Genomic DNA, 16,865 nt, shown 5'->3' on the forward strand with positions numbered 1-16,865 from the left:
GCTTCTGAGAATGTCACCAGAAGAGACCAAGAACAGGCTGTTTGAATATCATTATGAGAAGTTGGTACATAAAGTTTGCCTAAGTCTTAATTAGAGAAATGTGAGAGTAGCTCCAAGTTCCAAAGGCTTAAGGTTACAAAGGATTAGAAGACAGGAGCCGTAAAGAGTCTGAAACCAAAGTACTTTTTTTTAATTGATACTTACATGCGCAAAACTGAAATACAGCAGGATGTCTCTTGGTCCTCAGTATTAGCAAATATGTCAGCCTCAGCCTCAGGGTTTGCACTAGTTGGCAGTAGAAGGACTTTATTCTCCACTCTACTCAGGATTTCCTGTGCCTGTATATAAATTGCTCCATCTCTTGGCATTCAAATTGAAGAGTCACTTTCTCATTAGCCACATTACTTAACCTATTTTTCTCTTAGTTTTCCCATTTAGCGGGGACGTAACAGTTCATTTTAGACCATCAAAGTATGCAAAAGAAAATTAATTGGTGCTGCCTGGTAGAAGTGATATACGTTGCTGGTCGTTGTATTTCTTCTGTCTGTGATAGGTAAGAAAAGATCCTCAACTGGAGTTCATTGCAGTATTGCTTTATCTGTACAGCACTGCATTGGTAAAGCTTTATTCACATGTCAAGTGGCTTCCTAACTTTCATTCATAGGATCAGACTTATGTAAGACAATAAATGGAAGACAAGCATCTGAAGATGTTTAAACATAATTCATTCCTGTTCTCTAGTGCAATACCAAGCAATGTTGCTAACTCCAGAACAGTCCCTCCTCAGGGAAGGGGACACATAATTTGAAGACATTGCCTACTGTGTCTCTCTTGGAGCACATTTCCAATGTTTTTTTGTGACATTTTCTTGGCGAAGTTGAACCCTCAACATTTGTTTGATTTTCACCTTTTTTTTGTATTTTCTAGAGGGGTATTTACCCCCCTCAAAATATATTGGTTTAGATATGTTATTATTTTCCTGTATTCTTTTCCTTGTTCTGATTTCATGACTCTAAAAAGCACAATTTATGTATACATGAATTGTGTATGCATAAGAAAAATTTTTAAACATTGGTTGTTGTCAGAAATATGTGTATACATATATTTTCTTCAAACTTTGTATCTCATAGCCACTTCACATGAGATCATTGCTGCTATATGTACATAAATTGATCTCTTATTTCTCTTTACTTTCACCAATATGCATGATTCAGTTACCTGGTAGGTAGATAAATGGCTTAAAAATAGTTTTAAGATGTGATACCACAGCCTGAAAAGCAACAGTGTAGACAGGTTTTGAAATTTGAAGTTTTACCAAGTACTCGTTTTCATATTTTGCCAGGCTTACAACAGTGTTAATTTTCTCACCAGGAGGTAATACTGAATAGCTCTTATATGGAGCTATACTCTGCTTCTACTGATACTATTTTCTTAAACAGAAACATGATCCAAGACTCCTTTTCAGTGCATTCAAAATCACTCTACCTAGAAGAAATCTTGTACTTTAGGAGAAGGAAATTCTACAAAGTGGTCAGAGAGTCATGTTTCTCTTGAGACTAAAAGAATCTGAGTTGCTACTCTTTTAGGGTACTCTTTTAAAGTTAGTGTTCATATGTTCCATGCAATCAAATTTTATTTATTATTTATCAGAAGTCTTACAAATTCTTCCAGTCTTCATCAATGTAATATTGCATTGTTACGTTTGATTACTATTTTGGCTTTTTCTAAATTAATTCCCAAGTATCACCTAAATAACCCTAGACAATTTTTCCCATTTCTCAGATAGGAAAACATATGACTTCTGAGGTAATAGATCAACACTGCCATTTCGTTTGCTGAAATAGTTTTCTCTCCATTTAAGGGAAGTAGAGGTCAAAACTTAATATCTAATGACTCTTCATAAAAAGTGTTTTTTCATGCCAGAATATTCTTTCAGTGAAGATTGTATTTGAATTTCCATATCTTCCCTATTTTGTATTAGTTGTTTCATAAGCTTTAACTGGAGGCTTTTTACTGAAAGAGGAAAACAAACTTTCTTTTCTGATATTGTATAATTTTTAATAAAATTGTTTTAATCCAATTACATTTATATTAAAAATCAGCAAATTAGAGAATCCAGATTAGAGGGTAAGAATGAGCTGTGCAAAATGCTGCATGCACCTTCCCTAAGGAATATTCATCTCTGGAGTGCCAAAGAATATAAGAGTAGAAGTCTTTCTCTTTGATATAATGTAGTCTCAAAGAGAAGTTAAAGTAGCCATAATGAAAATTAAAACAGCCTTGTGCAGGTGCAGCAAATACCCAGTTGGTACAAGAACCTGAGGCAATGCAGTCAGAAACAGGAGAAAGCAACTGTATTCAGTCTTGAAGGTGGATTATTGGGTTTAACAACATGGGGTTTTTATCAGCAGTGAAATCTCAATGAATTCATATAACAGAAAGAAAAGCCCACGAAATACACTATGAAGCCTGCTATGATCCAACAGAGAACAGTTAGGATGTAAAAACAAGCACAGTATATATTCTGCATTTTTCTATGTGTGAGCTTGCTGTCCTGAAACTCAGATTAGAACATAAGGTTTTTGTAGGATTTGGTGCTTACTCCCAGGATCAATTTTGTAACTATCTATTCTTTCAATACTGTCATGATCATGAACAACAACAATGATGACTATGGTAATTATTATGATAAAAATTCAATTTTGTTGTAACTTCAGAACTCTGCATAAGTGTTAGTACTAATTATTCCAGTATCTTCATGTTATTCCCATTCTTGCATGTGTGAAATGGAGGTGTCACAGTCTATCAGCTGTCACAGCACAGTGATGAATTGTGTTTACACCAGTGAAATCCCTGTGAAGTCAATGGAATTGCAGTGATATGATTAAAAGCAGAATTTACACTTTCCTTTAAAGATCCAGTCTGGGAACAAGTATCTTTAAAGTCATGATTCATAAAATATATATGTTGAAAAAAAGCATGCCATTGAAATAAATGATCCTTGGGTGCATGCTGCCTGTAGTATGCTCAGCAATATATGCATTAGAAAGAGTCCCATTAGCCAGTCTACTAAAGGATCATAAACTTGACTGTTGGACTAGCAGAGCTGGAGGAAATGAAGCATAAACCAAGCTAAGCAGAACCTAGCATAAACAGTATCTCTTTCACCTAATGTAGGTATTACCATTTCCAGCTACTAATATGCTTATACAAAAACATTGGTTTCTGGGGTTTTTTTTAGATTCTGTATAGTATATGAAAAACTGTGTACCAGCATTAAGTAAAGAAATTACATCTTCTGTATGAAGAAGGTAGCATTTGGCAAGGTAAAGGTATTTGTTTTTCTCATATTCCTCAATTCTACAAGTACCCCTATTGCAAAAAAATGAAAGAGGGACTTTTTTATAAGGGCATGTAGAGACAGGACATGGGGAATGTCTTCAAACTGAATGAGGGCAGGTGTAGGTTAGATACAAGGTAAAAATTTTTCACTATGATAGTGGTGAGGCACTGGAACAGGATGCCCCGAGAATTTGTGAATAAACCTTCTCTAGAAGTGTTCAAGGCCAGGTTGGATGGGGTTTTGAGCAACCTGGTCTACTGGAAGGGCCATGGAATTGGAGGTTGGAATTAGATGATCTTTAAGGTCATTTCCAACCCAAGCCAATCTATGAATCTATGATTTTATGATAAAAAGACACTGTTTGACTTGAGATGGGTCTACACCATTACCTCCCTTGACTGACTCATGATGCTGTGTCTGATGCACCCCAAGTTGTCCCCTTTGGCAGCTGGGGTACACTGGTGGCTCATATTCCACTTGCCATGAACTCAGGCCCTCAGATCTCTCTCTTATGGAGTGTTTCTCCAGCCTCTCATCCCCCAGTTTGTAGGTATAACCACAATTACCCATTCCAGGTGAAGACTCTGGCACTTGCTCTTGTTAAATTTCATATGGTTGGTGGTTGCCCAGCTCTCTAGTCTAATCCAGATCCCTCTGACCCTGAAGGAGTCCACAGCTCCTCCTAGTTTAGACATCAACAAACTTACTTTAACGTACATTTAATTTCTGTGTCCAGGTCTTTTATAAAAACATTTGAGAGCACTGGCCCTAAAATTGAGCCCTGAGGAACCCACTGGCAACCAGCTGCCACCCTGATGCAACCCTATTTACTACATCCCTGAGCCAACTGCTCAGCCAATGTGTTATATACTTCCCTAACTGTGTGCTGAATGTTTTATGCAGGAGCAGACTATGACAGAGAGTACAGAAAACTGCTAAAATTCAAATGCACCACATCTACTTGCTTTTCTTGGTCAAATAGATGGTTTACCTAGTCCTAAAAGGAGATTAAGTTGTTTAAGCAAGACTTTTCCCTCATGAACCCATGCTATCTGTGGCAAATGATGGTGCTGTCTTTCAGATGTTTTACAGTAATTCCCAGAATAAACTCCTCCATAATTTTACCAGGCACTAAAGTGAGACTGACAGGCCTGTAATTAACAGGGTCTTCCTTCTTTCCCTTCTTGAAAACTGGAACTATTTGCCAGCTTCCAGTCAAATGGGACTTCTCCAGACTCCAAGATCATTGCCAAATAATGAAGAGAGGTCCTGTGATGACATTGGTCACATCTTTCAGTACACTGGGATGAGTCCCATCAGGGCCCAGAGATTTATATACATCCAGCTGGAGCAGCAAGTTTCAAACAAGCTCAGAGTCAGCTGGGAGTTTGTCACCCCCTAATGCATTCCCAAAGTTCACACACATCTTTTTGTGTGTGGTTTGTTTATTTTTCCTAAAGAAAGGGGCATCAAGGGATTGCTAAAAGACACTTTAGGAGTCAAAGTAATTTGGGATTTTTCTTCTCCCTTGTTTTTATCTACTCCTCTCCTTGGTCTCCTTTTCTTTCTCCTTCTCTGACACTTTTACTGTTTGGTCAGTTTACAGCAACTAGAAAACCTGAAATCTGTTGTTGAATTGCTGAAGGTTATGAAATATGTTTCATTGATTTCAAATAAAATGTCAGACATAAAATGCAGCATTCATTTTTATAATTGTCATTTCTGGGTGTTGCAATTGAACTTGGTAAGAAATACCAAAATTTGACCTTACTGAAATAGAAGAGGGCAAAGACACATACCGACATTTCCACGGAAGAAGTACAGTGAAGTTATATCTTGGGAAGAAAAGGTATGGTTTTTATAACACTGGATTTTTTTAAAATATATTTTAAGGGGGAAAAAAAGTAGTAAGTGCAAGAATTTTGGAAAAATACCAAGAGATTATTAAAACTGCAAGGCACAATACAGATTTTCACACTTGTGAATTGAATATGCTCAGTCGAAGGTAAAATCACTGTTCCTGAAAAATCCCCTGTATTACTTGACAGTTGGTTAGATGTTCCCTTGACAACTGCTCTGGTTAATCAAGGGCATAAATGAAGCCTCTATTTCAGTGTTTTGCAGGAGTCATTTTATATTGTGTCTTTAATATCAATACTTTTTTAGTAAAGGGATTTTTGTGGGGATTTTTTCCTATGTTGAGCTGTTAAGCTGGGCTAGCATTTTTCAGATTCTAGGGAGAAAAACAGCAAGTAGTTCTAAATGTAATCCTCCATTTGTAGCATTACAAAATGAACAGTGGTGTAACTAGTTTCTAATAATTTTTCAGAAGACCAGAAACCCTGGTCTGCTAGCAGTGTGAGGTCTTTGCTCAGAAACAGTCTTACCATGATTATTTAGCTTGGATAAGAACAAAGGTTCCCTTTATAATGCCTGTGGCTATTTATACCTGCTGATTTGACATTTTGATTTTGCTGTACCTCTCCTTAATCTGTTAGAAATATGGTTACACCTTCAGCACTATATAGAAAATATAATTGCTATAAACTAAATTTTCTTAAGTATGTTTACCTAACCATGAATGCACCATTTTTACATGATTACATTAGGTAGTTATAATGCATGAAAGCAGTTAAAAGTCTTCCAGAAGTTCCAGTCTCTGGACCTATTCACATCCATATTGTCAAATATGTAATCAGTTTAAGATACTTTGCTGTGTTTCCCTTGATATAAACTGGAAGCTGAAGCAATCATGCTATCAATTAGAGCTTAAGTCAGTCTTTCCAATTATTAGAAGAGACATTAGTAAGAATTTTGCCTTCATGCTTTCTACTGTGCTCCTTTAGTGCCACCTGGTGACTAGCTTAAAGGAAAATGAATTTTATTTCCACCTGGAGAAGTAGTCCATGATAATTTAAGCTAAAACATTTACTTAAGTGAGATCATAGGAGGTAACACTTGACTTAGAAGTGCCCCAGTCTTAGCTAGCTCGAGAGGATTTCTTTGACTATCAATTCCAGACCTAAATTAATCCAATACCTAGTATACAATTGTATCACGAGTGTGTGAGGTAAACATTGCATTTTGCTAGAAATTCAGCATTCATGCACATAGTTAATCAAGATGTGACTAGCAAATTACATTAATCACCGTATGTAATTTCTCTTTTGCATCTATTGAGGTTCATCAGTCTTTTGTAAAGAAGAAATAGTAAATCCTTGGTAATTCTTGTTCTTAACAACTTTATATAAAATCCACAGCATCTATGACAAAAATCATGTCATTCTAAGCCAAGAGCAAATAAGAAGGCTGAACATATTTTTGTTTCAAATTTGTGGAAATAAATATTTGAATGCATCAGGCCTGTACCTTAGCATCTCCAGGAACAGTTGGGCCCCACATGGCTCCAGACCTGTTTAGATCACTGTGCATAACATTACCCATACATCCTCCACACACACACGTTTCCCATAACTACTCCCCACACACCCGATTCTCTACTCCCCTGTGAATCCTTTTTATATCATTATGAGTGTGATGTGCATGAATCACAACTCTGGTGCCTGACAAAATTATCCTGCAATAGGAGTCATATTGCATTCTCTCCTGTCACTGTCTCTGGAGGGGAAAACATGCTGGCTTTAAATGCAGCCAGAATATGCCACTGAGATGCGAGGCAGATGGACTGAAATGCCTTCAGCATCTAAACGAGTGAAAAAGCATCACTGAACTAAAAATACTTCAAAATTTAAAGATGTCAGTGATTAGCCACTTTCATCTCACTTTCATCAGGTGTTCCTAATGTGAGGTCAGTATCTCATAATATGAGGTTAATTAGAAAAATAAAGAAAAAATGTCAAGAGAATAAATCATCAGTTTAATTTTCTCTTTTCTAATGTGGATAATGGATTTCAATCTTCTGTGAGGTGCATGAAATAATACAACTGCATTTATTCAGTTGCAAGATTATGACAGATTTAAACGTAGATTATAGGAAAGCTATAACCAGGTTATAGAGCAAGATGAATGACATTTCAGTTCAGGTAATTTCTGTGACAGAATATTTCAAGTGCCTTTTTTTTCCATCATTGTTTTAAAAAAATAATATGATTATATTTTGCATGTGTCCATATTGTTACACTTTCTGGGTTTAAATGCTATAATAAAGACAGAGACAGCATTTATGGTTTAATTGCCATTTTTTCATATGTTTGTAATTTTGTAAGAAAAGACTGTAATTTCCCATGCTCTGTCTCTTTCTAAAAGCTATTCTGGGCATGTATTAGTAATCTAGCAAATTCAAACAGTCCTAATTTTTTGGTAAGGTAAGCATGAAAAATATCCATTTTGTTCACATTTCAAATGACAGCTTTTCTTTCTATGACAAGACAGAGAGAAATTTCAAGTATTAATTCCTTGGAAATCCTTGCAGAGAAAGAAGCAAATGCTGAAGGAAACTGCTAGCATTCCTAACATACACTACAGAATACAGGGCAGTAGGTTGCTGCTTGTAGCCTGTGGTTTTATTCTCACAACTCAGTCACTAATCTGTTGGCTGACATCAAATCAATCAGCTCTGTTCTTTGAGATTTCATTGCTGCATATTAAAAAAAAAAAAATCAAAACACTTCTATGTACTTTGTGAAGCTAAGATCTAATGATCAAAATCACTGTATGATAGCTGCTGTTTATGGATACTGGGGGGGTATACTTGGAATTTCTTTTTTTTTTTTTCCTGACATATTTCTTTAAAGATGGGTTACCAGGTATGCCTGAGTAGGGATGACTGTGTTATTATCTAAATGAATTTATGATACTTGGGCTTGCCTAAGTAAAGACCATGTCAGTATTAAGCAATCTTTAAGGCTTATTTTAGTTGCACCTATATTTAATCTTCCACTTTTTTTCTGCCAGGATAAAACAATAGAAATTATGCACACAAAACAGTGAGAATGTATATACACCAGACATTTGCAGTGAAGGTTTACAATGCTGAATGTATGGCTAATTGCTTGAAGATGGTCAAACTGTCACATTCCACATTGTTCTTTTACTTTTCATTAGATGAACATTCTTCTTTATTGATTTTGCCACATCAATTAAACTTTTGTTCTTTGTGGGCTGCAACATTGTAATATGTGATATAAGGGATTATTTAGAAAAATAAATAGATGCAGACTTCAGAAATCTTCCTGAAAAGCAGGAAAAAGGCATGGGCAGAGGGTAGGCTTTGCCATGACTGTGTTAGGTCTTAACTACAGTATCCACTCAGGGTAGAAAGCACCAAGCAAAGGCTATGGGTTTGTTTCCCCCTAAAAGAGAATCTTAAATGAGCTGATTTTCTGTTATCTGAGAAAGTTATCTTTATACATTCTGATTTACCTGGATAATTCCCAGAAGCTGAAATTTGAGTAGGAATAATAAATCAAATTCAAAGAATATTTTACATTTCAAGAATTAGTTGGAAAACAAAATAGTGGACGTATTTTCTCCAAAATTGTCCTTATTTCAAGTACCTAAAAAGGAGATCACAGACTGTCTCTCAATATACCCATTGTTTATTAACGAGAAGCTTCTGTTTACTGAATTAATAATTTATAATGAAATTGTGCAAACTAGATGATCTTCATAACAGCAGGCACAGCTTCTGGTTCCCTATATTCAAAATCAAAACACTATGCTAACTTTAGACTTTACAAGAAAGAATGCAGTTCAAAATACCTTAAAAACATTACTTTTTTAACCTAAAATTAGAACTAAAAATTAATATTTTTCAAACTCATTTGAATAGCCTAAGGGTCTAGATCACATTTCAGAAGGTGATAATAGAAGATGTCATTCAAATATCTCAGACTTTTAAAGAAAGATTCAAAAATAAGAAAAGTGTTGTGTACTTACAAAGTAGAAATAATTTAGCACATTTCAACCCCCTGCAGCAGAGCACAGTGAAAAGTCAATGAATTAGTATTGACTGATTTAGCTGTGAACCAGCAGTGATAAAACTATTGGAAAGGTGGGATTTATTAGTATGAATGCATCAGCTGCTGATGTGGATGTACTGGCTATGAGACTTGAGTTAGTAAATGCACTGGTTTTGTGCTGCTCGACCAGAAAACACTGCACTGCAGTGAATTTGTAAATATTCATTAGGGGCCTAATAATATATCCATTTATGCCAATACAATGTTCCCAGCAACTTCAGAGGTGAAAACTGAGACACTAAATTTCATAATGAATCTACAGACAGGAGCATGAAATGGTAAGACTTTAGACGCAGGAACAGAAACACAAAGCTCAAAGCATAACATGGCATAAATCATGCCATGGCAGCTGCACACAACCAACCAGGTGCTGATATATAAGAAGGTACCATTTGAGACTATGGTATATCTTGATGTGGTTTCTCCAGGAGTAAATTTGGCCTTGTCAATGCTGAAGTAATTTCTATGATCAGTAGTGTATGCTTCTAGTGTACAGATCATAATGGACTTTAAAATATTTTAACATTCATATGTCTGTGGCCTAACATAAAACTTCACCTATCCCAACACAAAACAATTAATGAGATTCCTACCATTGTCCTTTACCATTTATTCAGCTAAAAAAATGGAAAATTTGGCAGTCCAGATAAATATATAATCTTTTTTCAGAATCTTTTCTAAAGTCTGTTGTGTAAGATTTGTGAAATACTCCATGAAAATGTGACATTGCTGTTGTTAGAAGCCTTACTCTGGAAACCTAATTGTGTGGATTTGGCTGAGCAGCATTTTCTGTGCAGAGTACATGTAGTCAGTAAACCTTAACATGCTTCCCAAAAAGAGGGCCATCACATCCTCTTTTAAAGCTCATGAAAATTGAAAGACAAATAGAATTTGAAAGCATTTCTACAGAAATAGAAGAGCTCACTTTTAAAGAGTCTGTCAACTACTATTGTCCTATTCTGCATTTGCTGCAATAATGTTTATGTAAATTTCCTTTCTAAATATAAAACCAGTGTTCTTAAAAATCATCTTTTTTAATTGAATTTTTATTGCTGATAATATTAATAGCATTTTATCAGATCTCATCACAGAAAGAAACTGAAGAATTCTCAGTGTTTATATTGAAGGTTTGCTAGTACTTACTTCACAGATTCCCTTAACCTTACATTCTTTTTTATCTCTGAGGCTCAATACCAGAATCTGCACTAACACACTTTCCAAGCAGTGATAACTGCATCACAGTGTAATTTTTCTGCTCAGAGGTATCTAGCCTTTCATTTCTTATTCCATTTCTGTTTCCCCTGTAGGTCAGGAAAAGGAAATTTCAACCCAGGCTGTTCAGCATCATTCAACATTGATGTCACTTGTCCAACAACCCTCTATACTAGGGAGACTGTATGTCAACCACAGTTAGCACTTAAAATTTATCAATAGCCACTTACATATATACAGATAGCTTTCTTCTTTTCTCTGTATATCTTTCAAACTCTGGTCAAGAGTAGTAAGAAAGCAAATAGAAGAGGGACATTAGTATAAGAAACTTCTTTTTTCTCATGGGTAGTTCAAGTAGCCATGAAACTGGAATTATTAGTGTCCAAAAATTTTCATCCTTTATGGAAGCATGAACAGCTCTTTCACCTTACTTTTGCTGTGTGGGTTTTGAATACTCTGTGATCAACAGCATAAATAGTAATGGGATCTTCTGTTCCCTTACAGCTACATGTTGCCTGTGGGCAGTCCTGAAGGTTACTGTATGATTGAAATGGCTGCAGATGGAAACCCTCCTGTACAGCGCAGACTTTCTTTCTCACATCGAGCATCTCAGGTGAGTCTGCAAAACATCAAAAAATAGCTATTCACTTTGAACATTTCATCAGCATATGCACTTCAGTTATTTTTGAAGCAGAATAGGTATACTCTAACTTCTTTTAAAGGAGGAAATGTAATTCCTCTTAAGATGTCATTATATGTACTTAGTTCTTCTTTAATGGGTCTTTTCACATCAAGCATCGATACAATATCCATTAATTTCTTAGTCTATTTGACTCTGAAACTTCTATTCCAGCTGCACAAATTCCACGAAAAGGACATGGATGCCATGAAAGTTAAAAAAAAGATATTAGCAATTCATTTACCTAAGGCCATGGGGTTATTAGAAACAATTCAGATGTGGTTAAGCAGTAATTCTGGTTACTTTTTATTTGCAAACCACACTGTCTAGCAAAGAACAGTTATGATTTAGTCCAGTGTCAGTATTGTTGCTAGTACTTGGCTTCTGAATAGTATTGTAAAAAATATCTGTCTCCATTTTGAAACTGGTGTCAGAAGACTCATTCTCAATAGACAATAGGCCAGCTTTCCCAAATAGTGAATTTTTCTGTTATTCTAAGTCTCCATTTTATGGCCTCTCTGTTACACATTCTCTCATTGCAAGATCTTTTCAACATGATACATTTAAAATCTTTTTAGGCTTGAGAATTTGAACTGTGATTGACAGCTTGCTGTATAAGTTTGTTCACTAGAAGACAGGTCAGTTAGCTGTAGAGATGCTAATCTTGATGTGCACCTCACAGTATGCACTGTTGGTTTGTAACAGAATTTCTTCCCTTGCATGGTATGTAGGATGAATGTCAAATCCTCATGACTATTACACTTTACAGTTCTGCTCCTAATCTCCCAGAACCTCTATTTACAAAGTACAATCAAAGAAAGAAAAAAAGACATTTCTTATGTCTCAGAGGACTAATGAATATCTTCCCATTATTGCCCAAGATAATCCTTTTTATCACTCAGGCTCAAGGTGAAGAAGGATATTTTCAAATTAGTATTTGGAAAGTTAAATATGAGTATAATGTAAATTATCGATATAATGCTATATTATGCCTTTTATGTTATTAACTAGCCTTACAGAAATTCTTTCTTTGTGCCTACTTAAAATATCTTTTGGTTAAGTCAGTTAAATTCAGAACAGGACCTTTACAGAAATAATGGTATTATTGGTGTACTAGCATGTGCTTGAACATCTAATAAATTATTATAAAATCCAGATGCTAGAAACTGAGCGAAGCCTATTGAAGTTGATCTGTGATACACCGGATCTACTCCCAAAGTTAGTGCTTTTGTAAAACAAGCCAAATAATAAAAGAGATTGTGTTGCAAGAGGAGTGTTAAAAACACTTTCCTTAACCACAGACATTTTATCATGCTGTCCAACGCTTTGCTTAATTCTTGAGTTTCACAAGCAGAGAGAAAATGTCTGCAAACACTACTTACAAATCCTGTCTGTCACGGTGGTGTTTCATAGCTTTGTTTGAAAGGGGATAAAGTCAAGTGATCTGAAATGAATTCAACAAGTGCAGAGCCAATGTCTCTGAATTCCTTTGACATGAAAAATCTGATTTAATTTTATCGATTCTCTAAAAGAAGCCAGTGTTTTTCTTTTTCCCTTCAAAATGAAAGACACTAAGTAGAGGAGTATCTGGCAGTATTCACTTTCATTGTATCACCAAACTTCACTTGAAATTGTCAGCAACATAGCTCCAGGACTGACAAAAGCAATACAGGAAAAAGCAAAGCAAAAATCATACAGATGTGTGAATTTCAGATATATCAATGTGATGTTTTCCTCCTGTTCCTACTTCTTTACAGTGGTCTGAATAGGGTGGTGAAGGGCCCCTTAACTGTAAATAACTCCCTCACATTTTACACATGTGATATATTTCTTATTCCACTGGCTTATTCCTGCTTGACTTGAATGGGCTAGATGTCACCTTCTTTCTGGACTGATGGTATTGTATGAATAAATGCCTCACTTTGTAATACACCTATGTTTTGGGGTTTTTTTCCAATTCCTAAGAATTGACAGGCATTTAGCAAATGATCTTAGGAATTATGAAGTCCCATGTCAGAATTGTAGAAAGTCAGGCATTAACTTGAGGAGTGGAATTCAGAGTGCTAAACAAGTCACAGATCCTTTATATGTGATAATCAAGGGCTTGAATTCTAGGTGAGGCAATAGAGGAGTTACCATAGTGAGCACTGATATGATTTGGTCAGTCCCAGCGTGAAAAAGTTGCATCTGTTTCTTTGCACCTTTGTAAGGATGTTCTAGGCTTTTGAAATTTTCCCTTTTTTTTTTTCCTTGGGCTTTAGTATAGCAGCCAGTTTTCTGTCATTCATCAAAAAAACTAAAATATTTTTTCTGTATTCCCCTTATCTTGGGGCTCCATAGGTCCCAGGTCCTAAAGGAAATGTCTTCAACTCTACAGCTTCTCCTGTGTTCCTGCAACAAGCCTCATCCATGAATGTACAACTCATCATAATAGATGAGGGAAGCTAGGTGAAAAACTATGTTCATTGTGGTTAAGGCTGGGAATTCCAAATTGTGTTTCATGGAATGTGTGTTGTCTTACATATTTGAAAATATGAAAACACATTTAACCACTCTATTTGTAAGGATTATTTAAAAAAAAAAAAAAAAAAAAATCACATTTTTAAAAAGAATCCCTTCAGGAAGTATCATCGTTTTTTGCTATCTTCAAGTAATGACTATTTCCTTTATTAGTATTTATTATTCATTCATTGTGTACAGTAGCATCCCAAATCACATTTTTTCTGAAGATTCTTTGTTTCTGCAGATCACCTTTGGATCAATCTTCCTTGGAAATGTTCCTGTTCATGAAGAGGTTCATCGATGTGCTGGGCAGATCCATGGCTATAGAGGATGCATTAGGGATTTTCAAGTTAACCACAAAGAGCTGTTCATCATAGATGAGGCTCTTGAAGGAAGAAATGTTGAGAACTGCAATGTTCCGATATGTGATTATCACCCATGTCACAATGGTGGGACCTGCACTAGGTAAGAGTTATTTCTCTACCCATTTTTTCATCCATGGGGTTCATAGTTTCATCCCTAATGAAAAATTGTTATAATTTTCTCTGTAATGAAATAATCACCAATCTTTTGTCCTGATAATTTCAAACAGAAAATGTGACATTTTCATGCCAAACAGAGAGATTTAATACTTTATTTGCTTGCATGAAAAGTGATATAAAATGTAATTATATTGTCCATATATATTATGTTGATGCCAGAATTCCTTTGCAACCAAGATCAGTTCTGCTGCCAGGTGACATCTGAACCTTTGTATAGACAGTTTGGACAGAAGGCTCATAAAATGTCATTCTTTTGCCTAGAAACTCCATATCTTACTTGGTCTTGTACCCTCACACATCTTCATGCTATGTTCCTGGGTACAAAATGTTCATCATCATGCTATGAAAACAGTAACTGGTGACTTTCTTGTTCACCTTCACCACGTGTGAAAAGGTATTGTCAAAGAGCCTTTGAAAGTTAAGGTGCATCATGATGAAAGAGGAAATTGAGTCTGAAAGAGACATGAGTTAAAAGAACAGAGGATTATGGTTGAGTTGAATGATGGTTAAATAGGAGCACAGTAACTTCTTAAGCCATAGCAACTTGATTATTTTCTGAGGAACTCAGCATTTTGAAACACATTTTTGCTGAGAATTGATAGAATTTGTGAAGTAGCTGCCAAGTGTTTAAAAAATTGTACTTCAAGACAAATGCTGAACAGAATAGTCTAAAGTTCTTTTTATGTTCTGGACCATTGTGTGTTTCTTAGATTGAAGAGAGCTTGAACAAATTTTTGAGGGACTTCTCAGCCTCTCTTGATTGGTGGGAACACACAAAGGACACCAAACAGGTCTTTGATCTCTAAGTCTTGTTTGACTAGAGCACAAATGAAAGCAAGGCAGTTTTATAAAACCATACACAATTTGCCTACCAGCCTGGTGAAACCGAGTGTGTGCTTTGGAGTAACCAGTCTGTTGTTCCAGTGTTCATCTTTACCATATCTCTGTCATTCTCTTGCTTGGCCTGTCAACTACATTTATGGAATGCAGTTTGATTTGAATTTGTGTCCTGAATAATTCATGGTCATTGGATTTGTTTCCTGCCTTTCTGCCTTCCAACTGCTGGCCTGGGGCCTTTTCAGAAATGCTTTTGTTTTGAAATAGGTCACTTTTCTTCTGTCCAGAGGCATCATGGAAGATGGCATGTGCAAACCAGGGATAAGCAGCTGTGCAGTAGCATGATTTTCATGATTTTCTACAACAGCCAGCTGATTTTCAGGGATCACCTCCTCCAAACCCAAGACTGATTCATTCTAATGAGCAGGAAATCAAGTGTCAGGAAGCCTGACTAGATTGATGTTTCTGACAAAACTCAAACATTAAAAGGAAGTATACAAGAGATAGAAGCATGGCAAGGTGATCTGGGCAGAATACAGAGAAAATATCCAGCTATGCAGATATGGAATAAGCCAAAGCCCATCTGGATATTAATCTGGCAGGGACATGCAGAGCAAAACCAAAAGCTTCTACAAGGATATCAGCAGCAAAAGGAAGACCTGGTAAAATGTAGGCTTGCTGCTGAATGGAGAAGAAATTCTGGTGCCAAAGGATTCCGGAAAGACTGAAATATTCTGTACCTTCTTTGCCTCAGTCTTTGTTGATAACTGGCCTCCAGGAATCCTATTCCTCTCCTGCAGGAGAAAATCTGAAAGTTACTTGCCTTTTCTCATCATCAGAGTACAAAAATACAACTGTAGTGTTTGTCCTATTAATTATAATGATTATGCAAAAGACATTTATTTGAAAGAAAAAAAATTCTTTGTATTTTTAGTAGAAGAATACAGGGATCCATGTGTACCTAGTTTTCAGATACAAAACTTCAGAATGCAGCTAACCCTGTGTTCTGGTCACTGGTTATATCAGATGCTCCCCAGGGGCATGTCAGAGTAAGGCTTGGCACTGGGTGGGGCTTCAGGATGGACCCAGCCCTTGGGCATTGGGTGTAGCCAAATGCTGAGGCTGGACTGTGATATCAGTCTACTGGTGGGGGATCAGGATCAAGCTCAGAAAGGGGAACAATGCCAGACAACGCTAAGTTGTCCAAGCAAGACAATGATGACATAAAAACAGAGCTTCAGCATGCTTAATGGTGACTTGGGAAGACAAATGATGAAACTCCAAACATGCCCCTTCCTCTTTCCTACCCCCAGCCTGGTATGCTGAGCATGATGCTGTATCATTGGGGATTTCACTTGGGTCATTTGGGGTCAGCTGTTCTGGCTGTGTCCTCTCCTGACTCCTTGCACTGCCCCAGCCTCTGTGCTGGTGTGGTGAGGAGCAGAAAGGCTTTGACTGTGTTATCAACCCTGTGTTCAGCACAAATGTAAAACACTGCCCTGTACCAGCCAGCTACTGCATACAAAATTAACTCTATCCCAGCCAAAGCCAGCACAATAGGACAAAAACCATTTGGTTTCAAGAGTGTTTAAACATATGTTGCATCAGATGAATGGTTCAGTACAAACTTAAATTTTTAATTTTGTATATAGTCATTATGTATTAGATGAAAAAAGCAAAATAATCTATCTAAATGCTCTACTCCTTTAAAAAGCACTTTTTCAAGTTCCCTAGCTTGTTTACTGCACTTTAAATTTATACTAATGTAG

At 36.3% G+C, this 16,865-nt stretch overlaps 1 protein-coding gene across 1 annotated transcript in view; it reads left to right on the forward strand.

The window, feature by feature from the left end:
* Window positions 1–16,865, forward strand: part of EYS (EGF-like photoreceptor maintenance factor) — a 331,694-nt gene that overhangs the window by 209,388 nt on the left and 105,441 nt on the right. Inside the window, exons 9-10 of the mRNA XM_085056747.1 lie at window positions 11,041–11,149; window positions 13,962–14,182. Of these exons, the coding sequence (XP_084912873.1) occupies window positions 11,041–11,149; window positions 13,962–14,182 (330 nt within the window). The remainder of the gene's footprint in view (window positions 1–11,040; window positions 11,150–13,961; window positions 14,183–16,865) is intronic.

The sequence above is a fragment of the Lichenostomus cassidix genome, chromosome 3, assembly GCF_008360975.1.
Source record: "Lichenostomus cassidix isolate B80296 chromosome 3, HeHo_3.0, whole genome shotgun sequence".
Taxonomy (NCBI): domain Eukaryota; kingdom Metazoa; phylum Chordata; class Aves; order Passeriformes; family Meliphagidae; genus Lichenostomus; species Lichenostomus cassidix.